This window comes from Carcharhinus amblyrhynchos, chromosome 25, assembly GCF_965287045.1.
Source record: "Carcharhinus amblyrhynchos chromosome 25, sCarAmb.v2.hapA, whole genome shotgun sequence".
NCBI lineage: Eukaryota > Metazoa > Chordata > Chondrichthyes > Carcharhiniformes > Carcharhinidae > Carcharhinus > Carcharhinus amblyrhynchos.
Genome location: NC_137348.1, coordinates 6573957 through 6599283, shown reverse-complemented (window position 1 = coordinate 6599283; position 25327 = coordinate 6573957). Strand labels below are relative to the sequence as shown.

The 25327-nt window shown below is 45.1% G+C and overlaps 1 protein-coding gene across 1 annotated transcript; it reads right to left on the bottom strand.

Moving 5' to 3' along the window:
• Positions 1-3703: 3703 nt before the first annotated feature.
• Positions 3704-22028, bottom strand: LOC145358175 (torsin-1A-like). The gene is made up of 5 exons (XM_080211922.1): positions 21803-22028; positions 17022-17287; positions 12964-13139; positions 10597-10724; positions 3704-7298 (listed from the first exon to the last, which is right to left on the bottom strand). The coding sequence occupies exons 1-5, from the start codon at positions 21978-21980 to the stop codon at positions 7045-7047; spliced, it is 1002 nt and encodes a 333-aa protein (XP_080068048.1). The 5' UTR covers positions 21981-22028; the 3' UTR covers positions 3704-7044.
• Between the last annotated feature and the right edge of the window lie 3299 nt (positions 22029-25327).

Below are 25327 nucleotides of genomic sequence, written 5' to 3'. Positions count from 1 at the left end.
TGCTTCCGGGGAGCCGCCAGACCACTTCCGGGGGAGCCGTGGTCATCACTTCCGCCCCGCGGCCCAATCGCCCTCTGCCCCGCAGCGGCCGCCATCTTTGTCCGGGGCAATTGGTTGAAGTCAACAGTGGAGAACGTCCAAAGCCCATCCACACTGGGGCTCAATGATCAACATCTGGAAACAGAACACTGGGGCTCAATGATCAACATCTGGAAACAGAACACTGGGGCTCAATGATGAACATCTGGAAACAGAACACTGGGGCTCAATGATGAACATCTGGAAACAGAACACTGGGGGCTCAATGATCAACATCTGGAAACAGAACACTGGGGCTCAATGATCAACATCTGGAAACAGAACACTGGGGCTCAATGATCAACATCTGGAAACAGAACACTGGGGCTCAATGATAAGCATCTGGAAACAACACTGGGGCTCAATGATCAACATCTGGAAACAGAACACTGGGGCTCAATGATCAACATCTGGGAACAGAATACTGGGGCTCAATGATAAGCATCTGGAAACAACACTGGGGCTCTATAATAACATCTGGAAGCAGAACACTAGGGCTTAATGTTAAACATCTGGAAACAGAACACTGGGGCTCAATGATCAACATCTGGAAACAGAACACTGGGGCTCAATGATAAGCATCTGGAAACAACACTGGGGCTCAATGATCAACATCTGGAAACAGAACACTGGGGCTCAATGATCAACATCTGGGAACAGAATACTGGGGCTCAATGATGAACATCTGGAAACAGAACACTGGGGCTCAATGATCAACATCTGGAAACAGAACACTGGGGCTCAATGATAAGCATCTGGAAACAAAACACTGGGGTTCAATGATCAACATCTGGAAACAGAACAGTGGGGCTCAATGATAAACATCTGGAAACAGAATATTTCTGTTCTATCCAGGATGGCACAGTAGCACAGTGGTTAGCACTGCTTCACAGCTCCAGGGATCTGGGTTCAATTCCCAGCTTGGGGCCACTGTCTGTGTGGAGTTAGCACATTCTCCGTGTCTGTGTGGGTTCCCTCTGGGTGCTCTGGTTTCCTCCCACAGTCCAAAGACTTTGAAATATATTGCCATTCCTTTGCTATCATGGCGTCAAAATCCTGGAACTCCTTCCCTAATAGCACTGTGGGTGTACTATGTATGCTTACTTCAGTTTGCTTCATTAATGCAAAGACTTCATTTTAAGATATTTCCACCTGTGCAAGTACGTTTAAATGCTCAACTTAAAAAGTCAACTAACTTGATCACGATTTAAGGCTCGGCAGGCATGCTGGGTTAGCTAGAGCATTTGACTGCATTTTTTGAAAGCACAATGCAAGCAAAACCAGCTTTCTCATAAACCAAAAAGTTTTTCATAAACCCCACAACTGCAAGTGATTTTTGCAGCTAGAGACAGCATGTGCCGAGCAGTTTCAATAATACAGATAAGAATTAACATATATTGTAGTCACAGTTCTACGTTTAGTTAGCTTGGTTCAGAGTCTGTTTTGACTGCTGCTATAATCAGTACAGTATCTCTGGTTTCTTTTCGCTTTCTATGGATATGATCGGCGCAACTTGTGGGCCGAAGGGCTGGTTTGTGCTGTAGTGTTCTACGTTCTGTAATTTTAAGACCTGTGCCTGGGCAGCACGGTAGTTAGCACTACTGCTTCACAGCTCCAGGGACCTGAGTTTGATTCCTGGCTTGGGTCGCTGTCCATGAGGAGTTTACACATTCTCCTTGTGTCTGCACAGGTTTACTCCGGTTTTCTCCCACAGTCCAAAGATGTGCGGGTTAGGTTGATTGGCTATGCTAAAATTACCCCGGTGTCCTGAGATGCATAGGTTAGAGGGATTAACGGGTAACTATGTAGGGATATGGAGTGGGGCCTAGATGGCATTGTGGTTGGTGTGGAATTGATGGGTCAATGGTCTCTTTCTGCACTGTAGGGTTTCTATGAAAAGAAATTCAACTTCATATCAGTGCTGTCTCTATTTATTCAGAGGAATGAATAGTCTCAACAGTAGCTAAAGCACCTGGTCTGCAGCTGTTTCAGAAGGCAGCCCACTACACCTTTTTTGCGACAGGAAGCCTGTATCCATTGTTGTGAATAGAAGCCTGGATCCGTTGGTGTACTACAGGGATTGATGCTGAGATTGATGCTGGGTCCCTTGCTGTCCATTATTGATCTGGATGGGAATTTGCAGAGTAGGATTATTAAATTCACAGATTAAATGAAAATTGATGTGGTAAATAGCGAGGAGGAAAGCCTTAGATTACAGGACAATATAGACAGACTGGTCAGATGGGCAAAACAGTGGCAAATGTAATTTAACCCTGAAAAGTGTAAGGTGATGCAATTTGGGAGAACTAACAAGGCAATGGAATACACAATGCACGGTAGGACATCAGGAAGTACAAAGGACCAGAGGAACCTTGAAGTCCACGTTCAAAGATTTCTGAAGGCAGCAGGACAGGTAAATAAAGGTGGTTAAGGCGGCACATGGAATACTTGCCTTTATTAGCAGAGGCATAGAATATAAGAGTGGGGAAGTTAACATAGGAACAGGAGTAGGCAAATTCAGCCTTGGAGCCTGCTTCGCCATTCAATCAGATCATGGCTGATCTCTCCCTGGTCTCAAATCCACCTCCCCACCTATTCCCCATGTCCCCTTATCATTTTTTAAATCAGAAATATATCTATCTCTTTCTTGAAACTGTTCAATGATTGAGACTCCACCACGCTATGGGGCAGTGAGTTCCACAAATTCACAACCCTCTGCAAGAAATAGCTCCTCCTCAGTTTTAAATCTACTGCCTCTCAACCTATACCTGTGACCTTCTGTTCCAGATTGCCCCACAAGGGGAAAACATTTGGTTTACATTTATCACTCCCTTTTAAAATTTTATATATTTTGATCAGATCCCCTTCTCATTCTTCTAAACTCCAGCAAGTACAAGCCCAAACTGTTTAATCTCTCCTCAGATATCAACCCATTCATTACGGTTAGGTTATGATGAAGCTGTATGAAAAAACTGGTTTAGGCCACAGCTAGAGTACTGTGCGCAGTTGTGGTTACCACACTACAAGGAGGATGTGATTGCACTGGAGGGGGATCCAGAGGAGATTCACTAGGATGTTGCCTGGACTGGAGAGTTTCAGCTATGAAGAGAGGCTGATTGGGCTGGAGTTGTTCTCCTTAGAGCAGAGAAGGATGAGGGGAGATCTGATTGAAGTGTACAAAATTACGAGGGACATTTAAGGATAGGAAGACACTTTTCCCCCTTAGTAAAGGAGTCAATAACCAGGGGGCATCAAGTTAATGTGAGGAGCAGGAGATTTAGAGGGGATTTGAGCAAAATTTTTTTCGCCTAGGACCAGATCTAGAACTCACTGCCTAAAAGGCTGGTAGAGGTAGGAATCGTCACAACATACAAGGAGAATTTAGATGAGCACTTGAAATGCTGTGCCATACAAGACTTTGGACTATGCGCTGGAAATTGGGATTAGAATTAATAGGTGATTGATGGCTGGCACATACATGATGGGCTGAAGGGCCTATTTCTGTGCTGTAAAACTCCATGATTTCTCAGGGATAATTAATGCAGGTGTAGCCAGTGATGCCCACAACCCATGGACAAATATAAAAATAACTATTATAAATAGTGTGACCCCTCCTATAGTAAATAAACTCAGCGCAGCCAGAATAGTATTGCATAGCTTTTTATTTTAAAGTGAAAACATGAGTCAAATTGTTCACAAATTTGGGTTAAAAAATAGCAGCAGTGCAAAAACAAAGTTAAAATCAGTATCAACAGTGTTATTCATCAGTCAAAAATCAACAAACTTAAGACCAAGATTGTCATAAAAAATAAATTCCAAAGTTATTAGTCCAATAGGTTTCTCCTTTTTGACACCCAGTGTCAGCATCAAATATCCCATCAGAAAGAGAGATTGCTTAGAATCCCTACAGTGCAGAAGGAAGCCTTTCAGCCCATCCAGTCTGCATCAACCCTGAGTGTCTCTTACCCAAGCCCTCTCCCACACATTTACCGTGGCTAATTCCTCTAACCTACTCATCTTGGGACAATAAGGGGCAATTTAGCATGGCCAATTCACCTAATCTGCACATCTTTAGACTTTCCGCCTCTTCCATTTCCTGTATTGCACCTGTTTACTTCACTATTGGATTTCCTGGTCAGAAGCTTTATTTTTTTTGATGAATTTTGACCCCAAACAATACACAAATAGTTTTTGTCTCCACTGATCTAAGTACCATGATCATTGGAGAAGATTCTGTAACACTTGCTCCATGGGACATTTCCCATCATCCAAACTTAGGCTGTACAAACTCTCTAGTGCAAAGTTATTGTGGAGCCAAAGCCACTGGGACCTCATCTAATGTTACTGAAAAATTGCTTTGCATTTGGCATGTGTGAGCTAAAAGGCAAAAGACACAGCAAACACAATAAGCATGAGCGCAAGAAAGAGCCAGATGAACAGCAAGAGAGAAAGATGTTGCAAGAGAGAGCACATGAGAGCAAGGGAGAGCGAGAGAACATGAGAGAGAGCATGATATATACAGATGGAGAGAGAAAGAGAATTTATCCCACTGATCCATGCTAAATCCAGACTCTGAATTCAGCAGAAAAAAGACAGGACACTACCCAATGCAAAGAACATTTTCCTACAGGACTAGACTGATTAAATATTTTTACTCATATTAAAATGATCATTTATCACATGGAATTTTTAAACAAACACCTTTATTCCAATATAAATACTCAACCGACTGGGATAAATGCTCCAAAACGTAAAGTAGTAAATCATGTAGACCCATGAAGAACTTCAAGACAAATACCCCAAAAGTTTCCATCAAATTCCCAGTGATTTTGCAGTGTATATAAAATAACCCATCCTGATTTTATACCTTAGCTTGATTTGCTTTAAATGTAACAAATAAAACATTTTTTCTTCCTATATGGGTAACACAAGACAAGGCACCCCGATCCAGTTACTGGCACAATGATCTGGGTACATGTGATAAGCTGTGTAACACAACTTGGGACTGGAATAAGAGCATAGGCGCTGCAAATCTGTTTGCCACTGCACACTATTGCCAACTTGACACTGACAAGCGGAATTAAGCAAAGCTTTTTCTCAACCACCGTGCAATGTGGGATACAAGGTCTATGGTCTAACAACTCCGCAGGACAAAGTCAAAGCTTGCTTCCTCTAAATCCTTTTGGACATCTTCCCTAAGATCTCACGTGCCTTGGTGTCACATGTTGATTTATAATGCCCTGGGGAAGCACCCAGAACAATTTAGCTGTGTTAAAGATGCTCCATAAATAACAGCTGTTGTTGCCCCTCTCTCGGTGATCAAACCAAGCTTGTCTGAAAGATCAAATCCAGTTTCACTTCCAATTTGTGGTTGTCACAGATGTTAAACGCTCACTCCAGACAGGAGCTCACTGAAGACATGGCAGCGTCAGCCGTGGCTTAGTTGTTAACACTCCTGCCTCCGAGTCACAAGGAATTTTTTAAAAAAGTTTATTTATTAATGTCACAAGTAGGCTTACATTAACACCGCAATTAAGTTACTGTGAAAACCCCCTAGTCGCCACACTCCGGCACCTGCTCAGGTACACCGATGGAGAATGTAGCATGGCTGACGTACCTAACCAGCATGTCTTTCGGACTGCGGGAGGAAACTGAAGTACCCGGAAGAAACCCAGGCAGACACGGGGAGAACATGCAGACTCCACACAGACAGTGATCCAAGCCAGGAATCGAACCTGGGCCCTTGACATTGTGAGGCAACAGTACTAACCACTGTGCTGCCGTCCGCCCTGGGATAAGATCCTCTCAAGGACTTGAGTACAGAAATCTAGCTGACACTTCCAATATTGAGAAAGGAAAGTGGAGTTGAAGGTGAAGATTAGCCATGATCGTATTGAATAGCAGAGCAGAGTCAATGGGCCAAATGGTCTTCTCTTGATTCCACTTTTTCTATTAAGTACATGAATGTTAAAACTGGTTCCTCCATAACATTCCACCTTTCCTTCAGTATAGGTGCCCAAGTGTTAGCTAAAGTAATGAATCTCGTTGAGTAATTTTCTAACTCAACTTGTACAATTGCACTATCCAGATATGTAACAAAATTAGTAAACACAAGTTATTAATTGCAGGCTAAGTGCTGGTAACAGTACCATGACCTAATTACAGTCTTGCAAAGTTATTCTGGAGAATAACTGAGTCCTGTGAGTGCGGTCTGTTCCACAGACTAGCACAGATAACCATCAAAAATATCCTTTGTAAAAAAATTAAGTACATTTTCTCAATGTGTGGATGGCACTGCTAACTCCACATAAAATGAAACTAGAGATTTCTTTTTTGGAGCCAGCATTCCCCATAATTAGGTGTTTCGCTACCTCTTACGTGCTTCAAATATCCATCTGGGTAATAACCCCTGCAGTTACATTCAATCAAGTGGTCACCAGTTAAAAGGGTCACATAAAAAAGGCAGAAGAGACCTAAAAGCTCAGAAAACACCAGCATCAAGTCATACAGTAGAATCCCAACAGTGCAGGAGGCCATTCGGCCCATCAAGCCTGCACCAACAATAATCCCACCCAGACCCTATTCCCCCCCCCCCGTCCCCAAAGAGGAAACCCGTGCAGACGTGGGAAGAAAGCGCAGATTCCACACAAATAGTGACCCGAGGCCAGAATTGAACCCAGGTCTCTGCTGCTGTGGAAGGAAACTGGAGCACCCAGAGGAAAGCCACGTAGACATGAGGAGAAAGTGCCGACTCCGCACAGACAGTGACCTGAGGGTGGAATCAAACCTGGGTCCCTGGCGCTGTGAGGCAGCAGTGCTAATCACTGTGCCGCCTCACTGTCTGCCATTTATGTAAGTAGCTCAGGTTGAATTTCTCCAGTCGGAGAGGAATAAAATCATCTAATTTGCTCCCACCATGATTTGTAAAGGGATTTATATTAAAAAGGCAAAGCTCCTCATTTTTGTTTAAAGTTTGGTTGTCCAATAATCCACTTTTGCAGCCACACTCTTGCAGCCTTTGGTGGAAAAGATCCTCTGCTCCTTTGGAAAGTACACCATCTCCTTAGCCACTTTGATGGCCACTTCGTCAACGTCTTTCAAATGCCTCGCTCGCATCTCCGCTTTCGCACACATCACTACGTGCTTGTACTCCAATGGCAGAAAAGGAATAAAGTAGTCTATTAGGTTTTTATCGATGAGATTAGTGTGCCAGAATCCGCCTGTGGAAATAGGAACAAAGTGGATCTCAGTCAGATTCATGCAGCTCGTTCACGGGCTGCTCAGGTATTAAAAAAAACTTTAATAAATTGCATATTGCAGCAACATAAATACAGCTCTTGCAATTATATAGCACCTTTTACAAACTCAGCGTGCCTCAAAGCAGCCAATGAAGTACTTATTAATTAGTATATGAGCACTGTTATAACAGATGAAATGCAGCAAATGTTTTGAGCACATCTGGCTCCCCCAATCTGCAATACAATTACCTGTGTTTACTGACATTGGTTGGGGATAAATAGAAACTGGGAGCAGGCGGCCATTTGGCCCTTCAAGCCTGCTCTACTATTCATTATGAACATGGCTGATCATCAAGTTCAATATCCTGATCACCCCTTCCTCCCATATCGCTTGATCCCTTTAGCCTCAAGACCTAGATCTAATTTCTTCTTGAAATCAGTCAATGCTTTTTGCCTCAACGCCATTCTGTGGTAGTGAATTCCACACATTCAACACCTTCTGGGTGAAGAAATTTCTCCTCGCCTCAGTTCCAAAAGGTTTACCCCTTATCCTCAAACTGTGACCCCTAGTTCGGGACTTCTCCCCACCATTGGGAACATTCTTTCTGAATCCACCATCTAACCCTGTTAGAATTTTATACGTTTCCCTCTCAATCTAAACTCCAGTGAATAGAATCGTAACCGGCTTAATCTCTCCTCATATGACAAACTTGCTAATTACTCTGGAGGTGGTGAGCTGCTTTTTTGAACCGCTGCAGTCCATGTGGTGCAAGTATACCCGCAGTGCCGTTAGGGAGGGAATTCCAAGATTTTGATCCAGCGACAGTGGAAGGACGGCTGCTATGTTTCCAAGTTAGGGTGTTGTGTGGCTTAGAGAGGGACCTGCAGTTGGTGGTGTTCCCAGATATTTGCTGCCATTGTCCTCCTGCATGCATGCTAGTGGTTGAGGCATTGAAAAGTGCGGTTGGTGAGTTTCTGCAGTGCATCTTATAGATGGTACACACAGCTGCCACTGTTCACAGAGGTGGACAACATGAATCTTTGAGGAAAAGGTGCCAAATCAAGCAGGCTGCTTTGTCCTGGCTGGTGTCAAACTTTTTGATTGCTGTTGGAGCTGCACTCATTCAGGCAAATGGGGAGTATTCCATCACACTCCTGAATTCTGCCTCGTAAATGGTGGTTGGGGAGTCAGGAGGCACTACAGGATTTCCAGCCTCTGTCCTGCTCTGGTAGCCACAGTATATACAGGACATTGGTGAGGCCACATTTGGAATATTGTGTTCGGATCTGGTCACCTCACTACAAGAAGGATGTGGAAGCATTGGGAAGAGTGCAGAGGAGATTTACCAGGATGCTGCCTGGTTTGGAGGCTATGTCTTATGAGGAAAGGTTGGGGGAGCTGGGGCTTTTCTCTTTAGAGGGGAGGAGGATGAGAAGTAACTTAAAAGAGGTTTATAAGATGATGAGACAGGTTGATAGAGTGGACGTGCAGAGACTATTTCCTCAGGTGGATGCAGCTGTTACTAGGGGGCATAACTATAAGGTTCATGGTGGGAGATATAGGAGGGATGTCCGAGGTAGATTCTTCACTCAGACAGTGGTTGGGGTGTGGAATGCACTGCCTGCTGTGATAGTGGAGTCGGACACTTTAGGAACTTTCAACCAGTTATTGGATAGACACATGGAGCATGCCAGAATGATTGGGGAATGGGATAGCTTGATCTTGGGATTGGACATAGCTCGGCACAACATTGAGGGCCGAAGAGCCTGTGCTGTGCTGTAATGTTCTAGTATTTATAAGGCTAGTCCAGTTCAGTCTCTGGTCAATGGCAATCCCCAGGTGCTGATAGAGGGGATTCAGCAATGGTAGCCTTAAATGTAGCACAGTGGTCAGCGGTTAGCATTGCTGCCTCACAGCACCAGGAACCTGGGTTCTGTGGAGTCTGCATGGGTTTTCTCCAGGTGCTCCGGTTTCCTCCCGCAGTGCGAAAGACATGCTGGTTAGGGTGCACTGGCCAGGCTAAATTCTCCCTCAGTGTATCCGAACAGGTGCCAGAGTATGGCAACTAGGGGATTTTCACAATAACTTCGTTGCAGTGTTAACGTAAGCCTACTTGTGACACTAATAAATAATCTTTAAACTTTTAAACTGTGATAAGACGAATGTTACTTGCTATTTATCAGACCAAGCCTGGCTATTCATAGAATCCCCCAGAGTGCAGAAGAGGTCATTTGACCCATCGAGTCTGCACTGACCAAGTAACTTCACCAGGCCCATTCCCCCACCCTATCCCAATATCCCCTCACATTTCTGATGGCAAATCTATCTAACCCGCACATCTTGGGACTGTGTCAGCTCTTTGAAAGGTCTACCCAGCCCTGCTCCTTCCACAAAGCCCTGCAAATGTTTCCTTTCCAAACATATATATCCGATTTTCATGTGAAAGATGGTTGAGAAGAGAAAAAGAAATGCAGGGAAAGGATGGGGGGGGCGAATTCGATAGCTCTTTCTAAGAGGCTGGATGCAGTTTTATGAATGGGCAAAGCAATAATATCAGCAAGTTTTCAGCCTGGCAGATACCTTGACAGTACCCGAAAATCTGGTACTTAGACTGATGGTGGCAAACGTCTCATTCAGAATCTTTGAAAACTAGGGGCACCTTTTTACTTCCATATTAGTTTCAGTTTATTTATTAGTATCACAAATGGGCTTACATTAACACCCAAATAAAGTTACTGTGAATTAATCAAATATTCAGGAAAAGACAACAGTGGCACAGTGGTTAGCACTGCTGTCTCACAGTGCCAGGGACCCGAGTTCAATTCCCAGCTTGGGTCATGTCTGTGTGGAGTTTGCACATTCTCTTTGTGTCTGTGGGGGTTTCCTCTGGGTGCTCTGGTTTCCTCCCACACTCCAATGATTAGGTGTGGATTAGGTGGATTAGCCATGCTAAATTGCCCCTTAGTGTCAGGAGGACTAGCTAGAGTAAATGAATGGGGATAGGGCCTGGGTGGGATTGTGGCCAGTGCAGACTCGATGGGCCAAATGGTCTCCATTTGCCCTGTAGGATTCTATGAGTAGAATCTGAAACAAAATGAGAGCCATTTACAGAATCCTCAGCATGTACAAAAATAAGTGGAGGGAGGAGCTGTAAAGTGGCAGCACAGCTGAATATGGAAATGAATTTGAGGGGACACATTTGTGTCACGCAGTCACAGAGACAAATTTATTGCAGTTCTCATCTATCCCCTGCTCCAAACATGCTGAACCAAGACTTACTGTTTTTGTTGTTGTAGACCTCTAAAGAGAGAATGTCATTCAAATCTTTCCATTTAATATCTTCTCTTTTCCTCCCCAGGTTCCAGAAATTCAGCACAACTTCATTTATCTTCTCACCACCGGCATTGCTATCCACAAAGAATGTAGAGACAGGCATCATTTTACTTTGCTTTAATTCACGTTTATTGCAAGAATGTCAGCGGGAGCACACGCAAGTCAAAAATTTTAAGTAATTGGTGAAAGGACTAGAGAGGAAATGAGGAGAGGTTTCTCTAGTTGAGCTCCTGTGCTGGTAGCACTCTTGGCTTTATGTCGCAAGGTTTTGTGTCAGAGTCCCACTGCAGGACCCTTGGCATAAAAATCAAAGCTAAAAATCAAAGGGATCTTATAGAGACATATAAGATAATGAAGGGGGTTGATAGGGTAGAGGTAGAGGTAGAGAGATTCTTCCCGCTTAGAAAGGATAGCAGGACTAGAGGGCACAGCCTTAAGATTGGGGGGGGGGGTTCAGTTTAGATCAGAGTTGAGGAGGAACTTCTTCACTCAAAGGGTGGTGAATCTCTGGAATTCTCTGCCCATTGAAGTGGTGGAGGCTACCTCGCTGAATATATTCAAGTCATGGGTAGATAGGTTTCTGACAGACAGGGGAATTAAAGGTTATGGGGAGAAAGCGGGAAAGTGGAACTGATCCACTTCAGATCAGCCATGATCTTATTGAATGGCGGGGCAGGCTCGAAGGGCTAGATGGCCTACTCCTGCTCCTATTTCTTACATTCTTATCAGAGGATCTGTCTATTGGGTGCTTGTCAAAGCTTATCGTGTGCAATGCCACTGGCCAGACAATAGTGTTTGTGATCTTCACTGAGGATAAATATTGGCCAAGTCACTGGGCAGTACTGTTGCACAGTGGTTAGCACTGCTGCCTCACAGCATCAGGGATCTAAGTTCGATTCCCAGCTTGGGCCACTGTTTGTGCAGAGTTCACATGTTCTCCCAGTGTCTGCATTTGTTTCCTCCGGGTGCTCCGGTTTCCTCCCACCATTCAAAAGACATGCTGGTTAGGTGCATTGGCCAAGCTAAATTCTCCCTCAGTGTACCCAGTGTCGGAGTGTGGCAATGACGGGATTTTCACAGTAACTTCACCGTAGTGTTAATGTAAGCCTACTTGTGAACTAATAAATTAACTTTAAAACGAACCCCTGCTTTTCTGTGAAAAGAAAGTTTATTTTTTAGTCACACGTAAGCTTACCTTAATACTGCAACAAAGCTACTTTAAAAATCCCCTAAGCCGTGACGTGGTGTCTTTTTGCTATTCACTCAAGTGGACAGCTTGGGTTTGAGTTTTTTCTGTATTCATCTGTGGGACATGGGTGTCACTGGCTGGCCAGCATTTATTGCCCATCCTTCGTTGCCTGAGGGCAGTGGCTCTGGAGTAGGCTAGATCAGGTAAGGACGTCAGATTTCCTTCCCTAAATGTCATTGGTGAACCAGATGGGTTTTTCTGACATTGGTTTCATGGTCATCAGTAGATTTTTAATTCCAGACTTTTTTTTTTACTGAATTCAAATTCCACCATATGCCGTGGAGGGATTCAAACTCAGGTCCCCAGAACATTAGCTGTGTTTCTGGATTAATAGTCTAGTGATAATGCCACTAGGCCATTGTCTTCCCAGTTTACCATCTCATCTAAAGGTTGGCACCTCCAAGAAATGTGGTTGTCCCCTTATGGGCCCTATCCCCATAAACCCCATTCATTTACTCTAGCTAGTCCTCCTGACACTAAGGGGCAATTTAGCATGGCCAATCCACCTAACCCACGCCTAATCATTGGACTGTGGGAGGAAACCAGAGCACCCAGAGGAAACCCCCACAGACAGAAAGAGAACGTGCAAACTCCACACAGACATGACCCAAGCTGGGAATTGAACGCAGGTCCCTGGTGCTGGAATGCCAACCTCTGTTACATTAGGGCTGCTGTATAAATGCAAATCGTTACTGTTAGACAATGCTTCCCGATTTTCATTCCTAATGGGAGATGTCTAATCGGCAGTTGGTCTGATATTATCCACTTAATGCAATTGCTCAAGTCAACTTTTATCACATCTCTTCCCTCCCACCCACCCACCCGCCCGCACTCCAACGCGGTCCCTACCTTCTCTCCTGCTTGAGGGGAAGGGGAAAAAAAAAGGTAACTTCACTGGGAACGTCATACAGGATGCTTCCGCCACACCAACTCCAGTCCACTTTCCACTTGTTGGGCAAGGTCCAGTGAGTTCTGGGACATGCTGCCCCTCCACCCCTCAAACACAGAGGTGGAAAAGAAAAACACATCACTTGCAACGTACCCAGAAACCAGCTCGTACTTGCCTCAGGAAGATGAACATGGCCTTTCGGTAACTCACTCCATCAAGGTGGTTGTAGTATTCCAGGAACGGTTTAATGGCATCAATGACCTCGGGGGCCATTTTGTCCATTTCATCAAAAATAAACAGGGATCGTTCACAATCGGTAACATTCCCACGGATCCATTTCTGCAGCTGTTGCTGAATTCAGCCGTTCGGGAAATAAAATTAAAAAAAAAGAATGTTTTACTCATTGAAACTAGAAGGAGTAGATCGATCGGCCCTTCGAGCCTGCTCCGCCATTCATTTTGATCAGGGCTGATAGGAACATTCAAAATAAATTACTGAATCATCAAATTCAATATCTTGATTCCCCTTTCCCTTGATCCCTATAGCTATATCTAATTTCTTCTAGAAATCACACAATGTTTTGGCCTCAACTACTTTCTGTGGGAGTGAATTCCACACATTCACCAATTCCTGGGTGAAGAACTTGCTCCTCACCTCAGTTCGAAAAGATTTGCCCCCTTATCCTCGAACTATGACCCCTAGTTCTGCACTCTACTGAAAGCCAAACACATTTTTAAATATCAGTTCTATCGATAGCACCAATCTTGGTGTTTCTACATCTGGGACTATTTCCTTCCCTATTGTCCACAAGACAGACAAAATATTTCATTTTCAGCAGCAAATATTTAATTGCGCTGGTGAAATTCTTCCATGGAAATGCAATTTTAGTATCATGGATAGTTTAACATTTATTTCCAGAAGGTACAGCACCTCCACACAATTCTGCCAGTAGCCACAAAGAGGGACAGAGGAATTAGGAACAGAAGTCAGCAAATTCAGCCCTTCGAGCCTGCTCCGCCATTCAATCAGATCATGGCTGATCTCTCTTTGGTCTCAAATCCACCTCCCCAGCTGTTCTCCACATCTCCTTATCCTTTTAACCCAGTTTTTAAAATATATCTACCTCCTCCTTGAAACCATTCAATAATTCAGATTCCACCGCGCTATGGGGCAGTGAGTTCCACAAATTCATCACCCTCCTGCGAGAAGTCATTCCTCCTCACCTCAGTTTTAAATCTCCTGCCTCGCAACCTAGGTCTCTTGTTCTAGATTGCCCCAGAAGAGGGGGGACATTTGTTCTACATTTACTTTATTAATCCCTTTCAGAATTATATATAATAGCACCACAATTCCCAGCCAGAATGGAGATGATTTGACAGAGTAATTACTAAGTGATTAAGATTGATTTTACCCACAGGATTTTACATGCGGCTATCTTTCACCCACTGCATTATGGTCGTGGAACCAACCTGCAGTTTCAGCCATGTTTGCTACAGCTTGTAAATTCTCTTTTTAAGTAGATTCTGTAGACTGTTTGCTGTAGTGGGTTGTTTAAATAGACTCTATTTGCTGAGTAAATTGATCCTTTTTGCAACAAGATATGCTCCTTGCTATGAGCCTCACCAAATTACCTGACCCAACTCCAACTCATTGGCAAAGTCTTTCTTGACCCCAACATCAGTCAATGTGAAGAGCCTTCTCCCTAGGTTGTAATAACCACCACAATCCTCAGTGCACTCTCTCTACACCCAAGACCAGAAAACTGCTTCAGTGTGACAGTGTAAGCAATCTTGCTCCAAGATGTCTGGTTGTATCAAAGCATTTCTCTCGCATGCAGTTAGAGTGAAACAACATTACAAAATATGCATGACAAGGTGCTTTGGTAGCATGTGCTTGCGAAAGTATATAAATGTAGATAAACAGGTACACAATCATTCCATAAAATGGGAACGCACCTCCTTGAAAGCCCCAGGAGCAAGCAGGGTTTGGCAATGTCAGAGTCATATATGGCACAGGAGGCGGCCATTAAAATCCCTACATTAGAATCCTTAGGGCAGCACAGTAGCACAGTGGTTAGTGTTGTCTCAGTGCCAGGGATCTGTTCAATTCCCACTTGGGTCACTGTCTGTGCAGAGTTTGCACATTCTCCCCACGTCTGCGTGGGTGTCCTCCGGTTTCCTCCCACAATCCAAAAGACGTGCTGATTAGGTGAATTGGCCATACTAAATTCTCCCTCAGTGTACCCGAACAGGTGCCAGAGTGTGGCGACTAGGGGATTTTCAGTGTTAACGTAAGCCTACTTGTGACTAATAAGTGATGAATAAATAAACAGACAAACTGCAGTTCAGGAGGCGGCCATTTGGCCCATCGAATCTGCACCAAATCTCTGAAGGAGAATTTTACTCAGGCTCACCACTGCCTCCCAAGCCTCCCTATCCCCATAATTCTCCTAACCCACATACCTTTGGACTGGGAGAGGAAACCGGAGCATCTGGAGGAAACATACATAAATACAAGGAGAACAAAAACTCCACACAGTCATTCAAGGTCAGAATCGAACTCGGGTCCCCGACGCTCAGTCAGCAATGCTAACCTCTGCGCCACCCATTCTGTCCATCAATTCAATGCCGGCTCTCTATGGAACAATGTAGTCAAAACTGTTCTCCCACTCTATTCCTGTAGCCTGGCAATTTCATTTCCTTCAACCGCTCATTCAATTTCCATTTGAATTCATTCATTGTTTCCACATCTACCACCTTCATAGACAGTGGCAAGGCCTTCCTTACATTTCGTCTGCCTCTCATACTCAAAACTTTAAATCTGTGTGCCAGACGCTTATGTACCATCAGTTAATGGGAAAAGGTTTTTTATTGTCCACCTGGTCTAATCCTGCCTGAATCTTGTCTACCTCTATCAAACCTCCCCCTCAAGCTCCTTCGATCCAAGGAGAATCACCCCAGCTTCTCCAAAGCTAATTTGTTAGCAAACCAACCCCCCCCCGACCTCCATTTCAATATTATTGACCTGAAAGCAACACACAGCAGATCGTAAAGGAGAGAAAAAACCCTGGAAGTGTTGGAAACACTGGTAGGTAAGGCAGCACGTAAGGGATTGGAAGGTTTAAAGGAAATGGTGGCAGGGCAGGAAGGAAAAGAGGAAAGCAGGAGCAACAGAATAATTTAAAAATGGATTATAAAGCAACAAGACAAGGAAAGAAACAGGACGGTCCCAAGGAAGTGGGAATGGGAATGGCAGCACAGATGGGAAGCATGGAAAACCTGGCAAAGAGGAGATTGCTCCCACAAACCAGAAACATGCTAGAAGGCAGGCAGGTAGGTAGTAGACCACAAGGGTGTGGATCACTCCACTGGTCGTGTTCAGTTAGGCCTTGCCCAGCTCCCAGCACCAGATTATACCTCACCCCCTCCCACTGGCTCTGATGCAGTTATCCTGCATTTCAGTCCCCGTGTGAATGGCAGCAGTTGTTAAGACCAGAAAGCTGAAAGGTAGTGGCTGAGAAAGGGGATGTGATGGTGTGAGAAAGCAAGTTTCAGCAGTCACATGATAGAAGGAAGATGAAGGCAAGGAGAGTGAGAGATAAACAGAAATCCCACTGGACAGAAACAAGCAGAAGCTGAAGGCCTGGAATAGAAGTGGGAGGAAATACCGACGCCCAGCACGATGTCACCCAAAGCTCAGTTGTGCTGAACCTCTATCGATGTCGATCCCGTATAAAACGTCAATGCAGCAAAATCATGGGAGTCTCAATCTACAGCCTGACTGGATCAATGTACATAACCCAGGTTTGATGGGACTATTGAGAAGAAGCCTTACCCTGTATGAAGTTTATTCATTAATCATAAGTAGGCTTACAGTTACATTGCAATGACATTGCTGTGAAAATCCCCTAGTCGCCACACTCCGGTGTCTATCCAGGTACACTGAGGGAGAATTTAGCATGGCCAACGTACCTAACCAACACGGACTGTGGGAGGAAACTGGAGCACCTGGAGGAAATCCACGCAGACATGGGGAGAACGTGCAAACTCCACATAGACAGAGGCCCAAGCCCGGAATCAAACCTGGGTCTCTGGCACCGTGAGGCAGCAGCGCCAATCGCTGTACCATTGTGCCCTGTGACTCCTGCTGTACCTGGGAGAGTTTGGTCTAATACTGTATCCGGTACAAAGGACACGCTGTTATTAGACAGAGGAACAAGAGGCTACTAATTACCTTGTACTTGCTGGTATGTTCAGCAATGCCAAAGTGATAGCCAGTCACAAAGTGGTGAACGTATTTACTGTCCATTCCATTTTTATAAAGGCTGTTAGCAATTATTTTACTGACAAAATTCTTGCCAATCCCTGTCCAGCCATGAAGAGATAGGGTGAGGGGCTTCCTCGAGTCCTTGTTACTCAAGAATCCTTCAATCGCCTTTGGAATCACATCAATTGCAATGTGCTGTCCAAACAGATGCTCCCTTAAGTCAGCTTTTAATCCTGTTTTAAAAGTGAACAGATAGATTGGTAATTATAGATGCAGGACAGAATTGATTTTTTTTACTGGTTAAGGGGGCACAGTAAATATGTAATTGTGTTAGGTGATACCAGAACAGGGGAGGGCATCAAATCTGAGACACAATGCAAATCCCAACAAGAAATATTCATGACTAATAATCAAACAATCATAGAATCCCTATAGTGCAGAATAGGCCATTTAGTCCACTGAATCTGCACCAACTCTCTGATAGAGTATCTTACCCAGGCCCTTCCCCTCATCCTGTCCCAGTAATCCATCTAACCTACACAATCTCTGGACACTAAGAAGCAATTTACCATGGCCAATCCACCTAATCTGCACATCTTTGGACTAAAAGATGAAACTGGAGCGCTAGGAGGAAACCCATGCAGACACAGGGAGAATGTGCAGACTCCACACAGACAGTGACCCGAGGCTGGAATTGAACCCAGCTCCCTGGTGCTGTGAGGCAGCAATGCTAATCACTGTGCCATTGTGTCGCCTTTGAATAACAGAATACAATCCTCAAAACACCAGTGAAAGATCCTGAAAACTAATTCTAATCAGTTGCAGAGTATTAACTTTGCTATTTAAATAGCAGATACCTTTATATCATAACATTTAATCCATCGCTAATTAACCTCAAGCCCAGAAAGGGAATAATTGAAACTGTTCAATTTCATTCCAGCATGTAAATATCATTTAACATCTTTATTTTCCTTCCTCTATTTTCCCCTTTGGGACCTGATTTGACTATAACTCACCTGCCTTTGCACTACCTCTTCTGTTTACTGTCCAATCTTTGAAACTCATTGGTTAAAGAGATACTCTATTGTTCACTGAAGCTGCAGGTGTGCCATTGCCCTTACTGTTTTATCAGCTCATGTTTCCAGGAAATAATGGCACAAAAATATTTCCAACTAAAAAGTGCGCAAAAACAGTGAGTAATTTGGATATCAGGCTCCAGCAAGATCCACTAGTAATTTTGCAGGTGGTGTGGCTGAATTAACAACAGCTGCTGACAAAACCTTTCTGCCTCCTGTTCACAGCCCTTAAAAACTCTGGCCATTTAGAAAATAGTTTTCCATGGGTATCAGTGGCAAGACCAGTATTTGTCACTCATCCATAATTGGGTGGCAGTGGTTAGCACTGCTATCTCTCAGCACCATGGACCTGGGTTTGATTCCAGCCTTCAGTGACTGTGTGGAGTTTGCATGTTCTCCTTGTGTCTGTGTGGGTTTTCTCCAGGTGCTCCAGATTCCTCCCACAGACCAAAGATGTGCCGGTTAGATGTATTGGCCATCCTCAATTGCCCCTTAGTATCAGGGAAATCAAAGTAAATCACGGGGCTCTGGGGATAGGGCTTGGATGGGACTGCTGTTGGTGCAGATTCTGTCGGGATTCTACGATAATTGCTTGAGCATAATGAGTTCCTTGGCCATTTCAGAGGGCAGTTGAGAGTCAACCACATTGCTGTGGCTCTGGAGTCACATGTAGGCCAGACCAGGCGAGGGCGGCAGATTTCCTTCCCTGAAGGACATTAGTGACCAGATTGATTTTACAGTCCAAGGATGGTTGTCATGGTCACCATTGCTGATTTGAGATTTATATTCCATATGAACTTAGAACATAGAAAACCACAGCACAAACAGGCCCTTTGGCCTACAAGTTGCGCTGATCATATCCCTATCTACCAGGCCTATCTATAACCCTCAATCCCATTAAATCCCATGTACTCGTCCAGAAGTCTCTTAAGAGACTCCGAGTTTGCCTTCGCCACCACTGACAGCAGCCGACTCCACTCACCCACCACCCTCGAGTGAAAAACTTATCCCTGACATCTCCTCTGTACCTACTCCCCAGCACCTTAAATCTGTGCCCTCTCGTAGCGACCACTTCAGCCCTGGGAAATAGCCTCTGAGAATCCATCCGATCTGTACCTCTCAACATTTTATAAACCTCTATCAGGTCACCTCTCATCTTTCGTATCTCCAGGGAGAAAAGACCTAGCTCCCTCAACCTATCCTCCTAAGGCATGCCACCCAATCCAGGCAACATCCTTGTAAATCTCCTCTGCCCCCTCTCAATAGCTTCCACATCTTTCCTGTAATGAGGCGACCAGAACTGTGCACAGTACTCCAAGTGGGGTCTGACCAGGGTCCTATAAAGCTGTAGCATTATCTCCCGACTCCTAAACTCAATTCCTCAATTAATGAAGGCTAGAATCCCTCGATTAATGAATGAAATTTAAATTCCACCAGCTGCCATGGTATGATTTGAATCATGTTCCCAAGTATTACTCTGGATCTCTGAGTTAGGAATCTAGTGACATTAATGCTATGTTATGAATAACAAAAATACAAAAAAAAAGCCTTTACAAATTGCTTTTCATGACCAGGGGACTCAAAGCATTTAGCACCTGATTGTGTGTTGAAGTGGAGTCATTGGTGTAAGGTAGGAGGTCTGACAGCCAATTTCTGTACATCATGCTGCCACAAACAGCAGTGTGATAATAATCAGATAATTTGATTCTGTGATGTTCAACTGAGGGATAAGTATTGGGCAAGACATTAGGGGATAAACTCTCCTGCTCAAAATACTTCCGCTGGATCTTTGACATCCACTTGAGCAGGCAGGCTGGTTTAATGCTTGGCAACATATTACCAATGCTGGGCACACACAGTATTACACAGGAGTGTCAGCCCCTCGATTTTTGTGCTCAAGTACCTGAAGCGGGACCTCGAACCAGAACTTGTGATACTGAAACTAACCCAGCTGCAGCTACCACACAGATAAAAAAAAACTTCCTCATACGTAGAAGCTATTGAAAGGGTACAGAGGAGATTTACAAGGATGTTGTCTGGATTGGGAGGCATGCCTTATGAAGATAGGTTGAAGGAGCTGGGACTCTTCTCCCTGGAGAGACGAAGGTTGAGAGGCGACCTGATAGAGGTTTATAAAATGTTGAGAGGAATAGATAGGGTGGATTCTCAGAGGCTATTTCCCCGGGTTGAAATGGTTGCTACGAGAGGACACAGATTTAAGGTGCAGGGAAGCAAGTACAGAGGTGATGTTAGGGGTAAGTTTTTCACTCAGAGGGTGGTGAGTGAATGGAATCGGCTGCCGTCAGTGGTGGTGGAGGCGAACTCGCTGGGGTCTTTTAAAAGACTTCTGGATGAGTATATGGGATTTAATGGGATTGGGGGTTATAGATAGGTCTATGGATTGGTAGGTATTGATGTGATCGGCGCAACTTGTGGGCCGAAGGGCCTGTTTGTGCAGCAGTGTTCTATGTTCTCATTCCTCAACAAGTTTCCAAACAAGAACTGCAGCGTTTCACCATAGATGCTGATGAAAGAAAATAAAGCAACTTGGGCAACATTTTTTTGGTTTTAAACAAGAAAGAAAAATTAAAATCAGAAACCCCAACTCTGTACCTGGATTTGATTCCCAACACCCACGAAAAGCCCTTTGACTCTGACCCACTGACCCTATGCCTGGTTCTGACCCCAAACCTGTATTTGACCCCTGACCCTGTGTCAGGAAATAAGAACATAAGAAATAGGAGCAGGAGTAGGCCATCTAGCCCTTCGAGCCTGCCCCGCCATTCAATAAGATCATGGCTGATCTGTCGTGGCTCAGTTCCACATTCCCGCCCTCTCCCCATAACCCTTAATCCCCTCGCTTATCAAAAACCCATCAACCCGCGTCTTAAAAATATTTAGCGAGGCAGCCTCCACCACTTCAACGGGCAGAGAATTCCAGAGATTCACCACCCTTTGAGTGAAGAAGTTCCTCCTCAACTCCGTTCTAAACCACCCCCTCTTTATCTTGAGGCTGTGCCCCCTAGTCCTACTGTCCTTTCTGAGCGGGAAGAGTCTCTCCACCTCTATCCTATCCATCCCATTCATCATCTTACACATCTCAATGAGATCTCCCCTCATTCTTCTAAACTCTAACGAGTACAAGCCTAGTTTATTCAGCCTCTCCTCATAGTTCAACCCCCTCAACTTCGGTATCAGCCTAGTAAACCTCCTCTGCACTCCCTCCAAGGCCAAAATAGCCTTGTGTAAGTACGGCGCCCAAAACTGCACACAGTACTCCAGCTGCGGCCTCACCAATGCCCTATACAGCCGCAGCAAGACCTCCCTACTTCTATATTCAATCCCCCTCGCTATGAAGGCCAGCATCCCATTCGCCTTCCTGACCACCTGCTGCACCTGCAGGCTGGGTTTTTGCGACTCATGCACAAGGACCCCGAGGTCCCTCTGCACCGTCGCCTGCTGCAGTTTTTCACCACGTAAGTAATAGTCCTTCCTACCATTATTCCTACCTATTCCCATCTCTGACCCTTGACCTTGGAGCTGTCTCTGACCCAGTGACCCGATGCCCAAGCCTGGCTCTGAGCCCTGACCTTGACCCTGGCTCTGAGCCCTGACCTTGACCCTGGCTCTGACCCCTGACCTTGACCCTGGCTCTGACCCCTGACCCCGCACCTTTCACATCCAGCGGTATCCAGTCCTTGTTGCAGCATTCCTGGAAGCGACAGTTGAAATAATAATAAGCAGCGGAGGCGGCCCCGCCCATGAAAACGAAGGTGGAGAAAGGATCTAGCGCGGCGCACAGCCCCGGGGAGAGGAGCAAGAGCAGCAGCGCCCGGCGCCGGAGCTCCATATTGCCGGCAGCGGGGCGGCAGAAACCAGAAGCTGTCCCATCCCCACCGGAACCAGAAACCAGAATAATTTCCGCCCCGCAGAGCAGTTTGGCCAACATCACATCCGCCCTGCGAATGAGAACGTCACTTCCGTTCCGCCATACATTCGCCCAAATCCTACCTGCCCCGCCCCCAGCGTCAAAGTGTCAACCCGGCGCCGCTGGCGTCACGTCCGCCCCTCACTGGGGGGGGGGGCTTTTGGGTGGGTCTTTTGGGCGGGTCAAACAAGTAAACAAACTTAAATTACGTTCGGACAAACAAAAAGGGGGCAGCTCCCCAAAAGGAGGGGGAACGGCCCGAACAGAAACAAAAGGTACAAAGGAAACTTAAGACGAGTCAAATCAGCCCCTGCGGTGCCCAACGGGCACGGAACCGCCCCTCACTGGGTACGATAACGTCACATCCGCCCCGCTGCCAGCCACCTTTCCCATTGGCCACAGCCTGACACATGCCTAAATTACCGTGACGGCAGAGGGGAGGAGGGGGTGGGTCCTCAGGGCAGGTGTGGGGCTCAGAATTACCTGTCTGCCTGTCTCAGAACCACTGTACCTGTCTGCCTGTCTCAGAACCACCTGTACCTGTCTGCCTGTCTCAGAACCACTGTACCTGTCTGTCTGTCTCAGAACCACCTGTACCTGTCTGTCTGTCTCAGAACCACTGTACCTGTCTGTCTGTCTCAGAACCACCTGTACCTGTCTGTCTGTCTCAGAACCACTGTACCTGTCTGTCTGTCTCAGAACCACCTATTCCTGTCTGTCTGAGAGTCACCTGTACCTGTCCATCTATCTGGGTGTGGGGCTCAGACCACCTGTACCTGTCTGACTGGGTATGGCAGCGATGCCAACTCTGCATGGCCATATTTTGATTCATCCTCTCACTGGGATGTCTGCAACACTATAGGCAGAGTCACAGAATAGGCCCTACGGCCCATCGAGTCTGCACCGACAATAACTACTACTAAAGGTGCTAATCCTATTTTGCAGCACTTGTCCCCATATCCTTGAATGTTATGATATTTCAAGTGCTCACCCAAATATTTTTTAAAGGTTTCCGGCGTCCACTACTTTCCCAGGCAGTGCATTTCCAGATTCCCACCACCCTCTGAGTGAAAAGGTTTTTATCTCAAAATCCTGCTGAATTACTTGCCCCTGACTCTAAAGCTATGTCCCCTTGTGATTGACCCCCCCCCCCCGCCAACCAAGGCGAACAGCTGCTCACCCTGTCCATACCCCTCAGAACCTTATACACTTCAATCATGTCCCTCAGCCTGAATTGACTGGCTTTCAATTAAAGATTGCTTTTGATTAATTTTGGGAAGTTCACTTGGATAATTCCCACTAGTTAGGACCCCACGCACCTCGGGTATTCTCTCTTCCACCTTCTTCCTTCGGGAAAAGATACAAAAGTCTGAGGTCATGCACCAACCGCCTCAGGAACAACTTCTTTCCTGCTGCCATCGGACTTTTGAATGGACCTACCTCACACTAAGTTGATCTTTCTCTGCACCCTAGCTATGACTGTAATGCTATGTTCTGCAATTTTTCCTTCTCTATGAATGGTATGTTTTGTATAGCGCACAAGATGTAATACTTTTCACTGTATCCTAATACATGTGACAATAATAAATCAAATCAAATGATTCTTCACCCTCAGGTTAAAACTTTCTCCCATCTTATAAAGTCACAAAGACAGAATGGTGTCTGCACAGGAGGAGGCTATCTGCCCCTTCAAGCCCATACTGGCTGTTCTCCAGGTGCAAATTTTGCTGGTCCCACCAGCTTGCCATTTCCCCAACTTGCCAAATTTCCCTTTCACGTGTTTATCCAATAACTTTTTGAAAGTTATTATTGAATCTGTTTCCACCAGCCTTGAGTTTCACATGTTAACGATGATTGTGGAGAAAGGGGAATAAAATCCAAGAAAATAAATAACATGGGGTGTGAAACCTGGTCAACAAGGACACTTGTGTCAGACTCCTTTTTATTGACTGCAGCTCAATCTTCAACAACATGATCCCAACAAAACTCATCTTTAAACTCCATGGCCTCGAGCTCGGCTCCTCCCTCTGTGACTGGATTCAAGACTTCCTAACCCACAGACCACAATCAAGAAGGATAGATAATGACACCTCCGCCACAATTATCCAGTGCCTGGTCAGGCTGTGTCCTCAGCCCCTTACTATACTCCTTATACACTTATGACTGTGTGGCCAAATTCTGCTCCAACTCAATTTTCAAGTTTGCCGATGGTACCATGTAGTGGGTTGGATCTCAAACAATGACGAGAAGAGTACAGAAAATAGACAATCCAGTGAAATAGTGCGATGACAATAATCTCTCCCTTAATGTCAACAAAACAAAGGAGATAGTCATTGACTTCATAAAACGTAATGGAGGACGTGCCCTTGTCTGCATCAAAGGTGATGAAGCGGAGATGGTCGAGAGTTTCAAGCTTCTAGGTGTTCAGATCACCAATAATCTATCCTTGTCCTTCCATGCCAATGCTGTAGTTAAGAAAGCCCACCAATGCCTCTCTTAGAAGGCTAAGGAAGTTTGGCATGTCCACTACGACTTTCACCAATTTACACATATGCACCATAGAAAGCATCCTTTCCAAATGAATCACAGCTTCGTATGGTTCCCGTCTAACCTTTTCAGGAAGAGTTCCAAAGACTCAGGGTGCTCTTGGGAGAAAAGAATTCTCCTCATTTCTTAAACAGGGGATGCCTAATTTTAGATTTCTACAAGAATAAACATCTTTTCCAAATCCACTCTGTCAAGACCCCTCAGGATCTTGTATATTTCAAGGAACTACAAGGGTTGTGAACGTAGCCTTGTCCATCATGCAAACCAGCCTCCCGTCCATTGACTCTGTCCACACTTCCCACTGCCTTGGGAAAGCAGCCAGCATAATCAAGAATCCCACGTACCCCAGACATACTCCCTTCTACTTCTTATGTTGGGGAAAAGATATAAAAGTCTGAAAACATGTAACAACTGACTCGAGAACAGCTTCTTCCCTGCTTTCATCAGACTTTAGAATGGCCCTATCACATATTAAGCAGATCAGTAACTGCAACACTATATTCTGCATCATCTTTCCTTCTCGCCTCAAGAATGGGATGTTTTGTATTTATAGAGGGCACAATACAATGGCTTTCACTGTATCCCAGTCCATGTGACAATAAAGCAAATGCATCCAATTCCATTAAACCATAAGATGTAGCAGCAGAATTAGACCATTCGGCCCATCGTGTCTGCTCTGCCATTCAGTTATATTGATATGATTCTCATCCCTATTCTCCTGC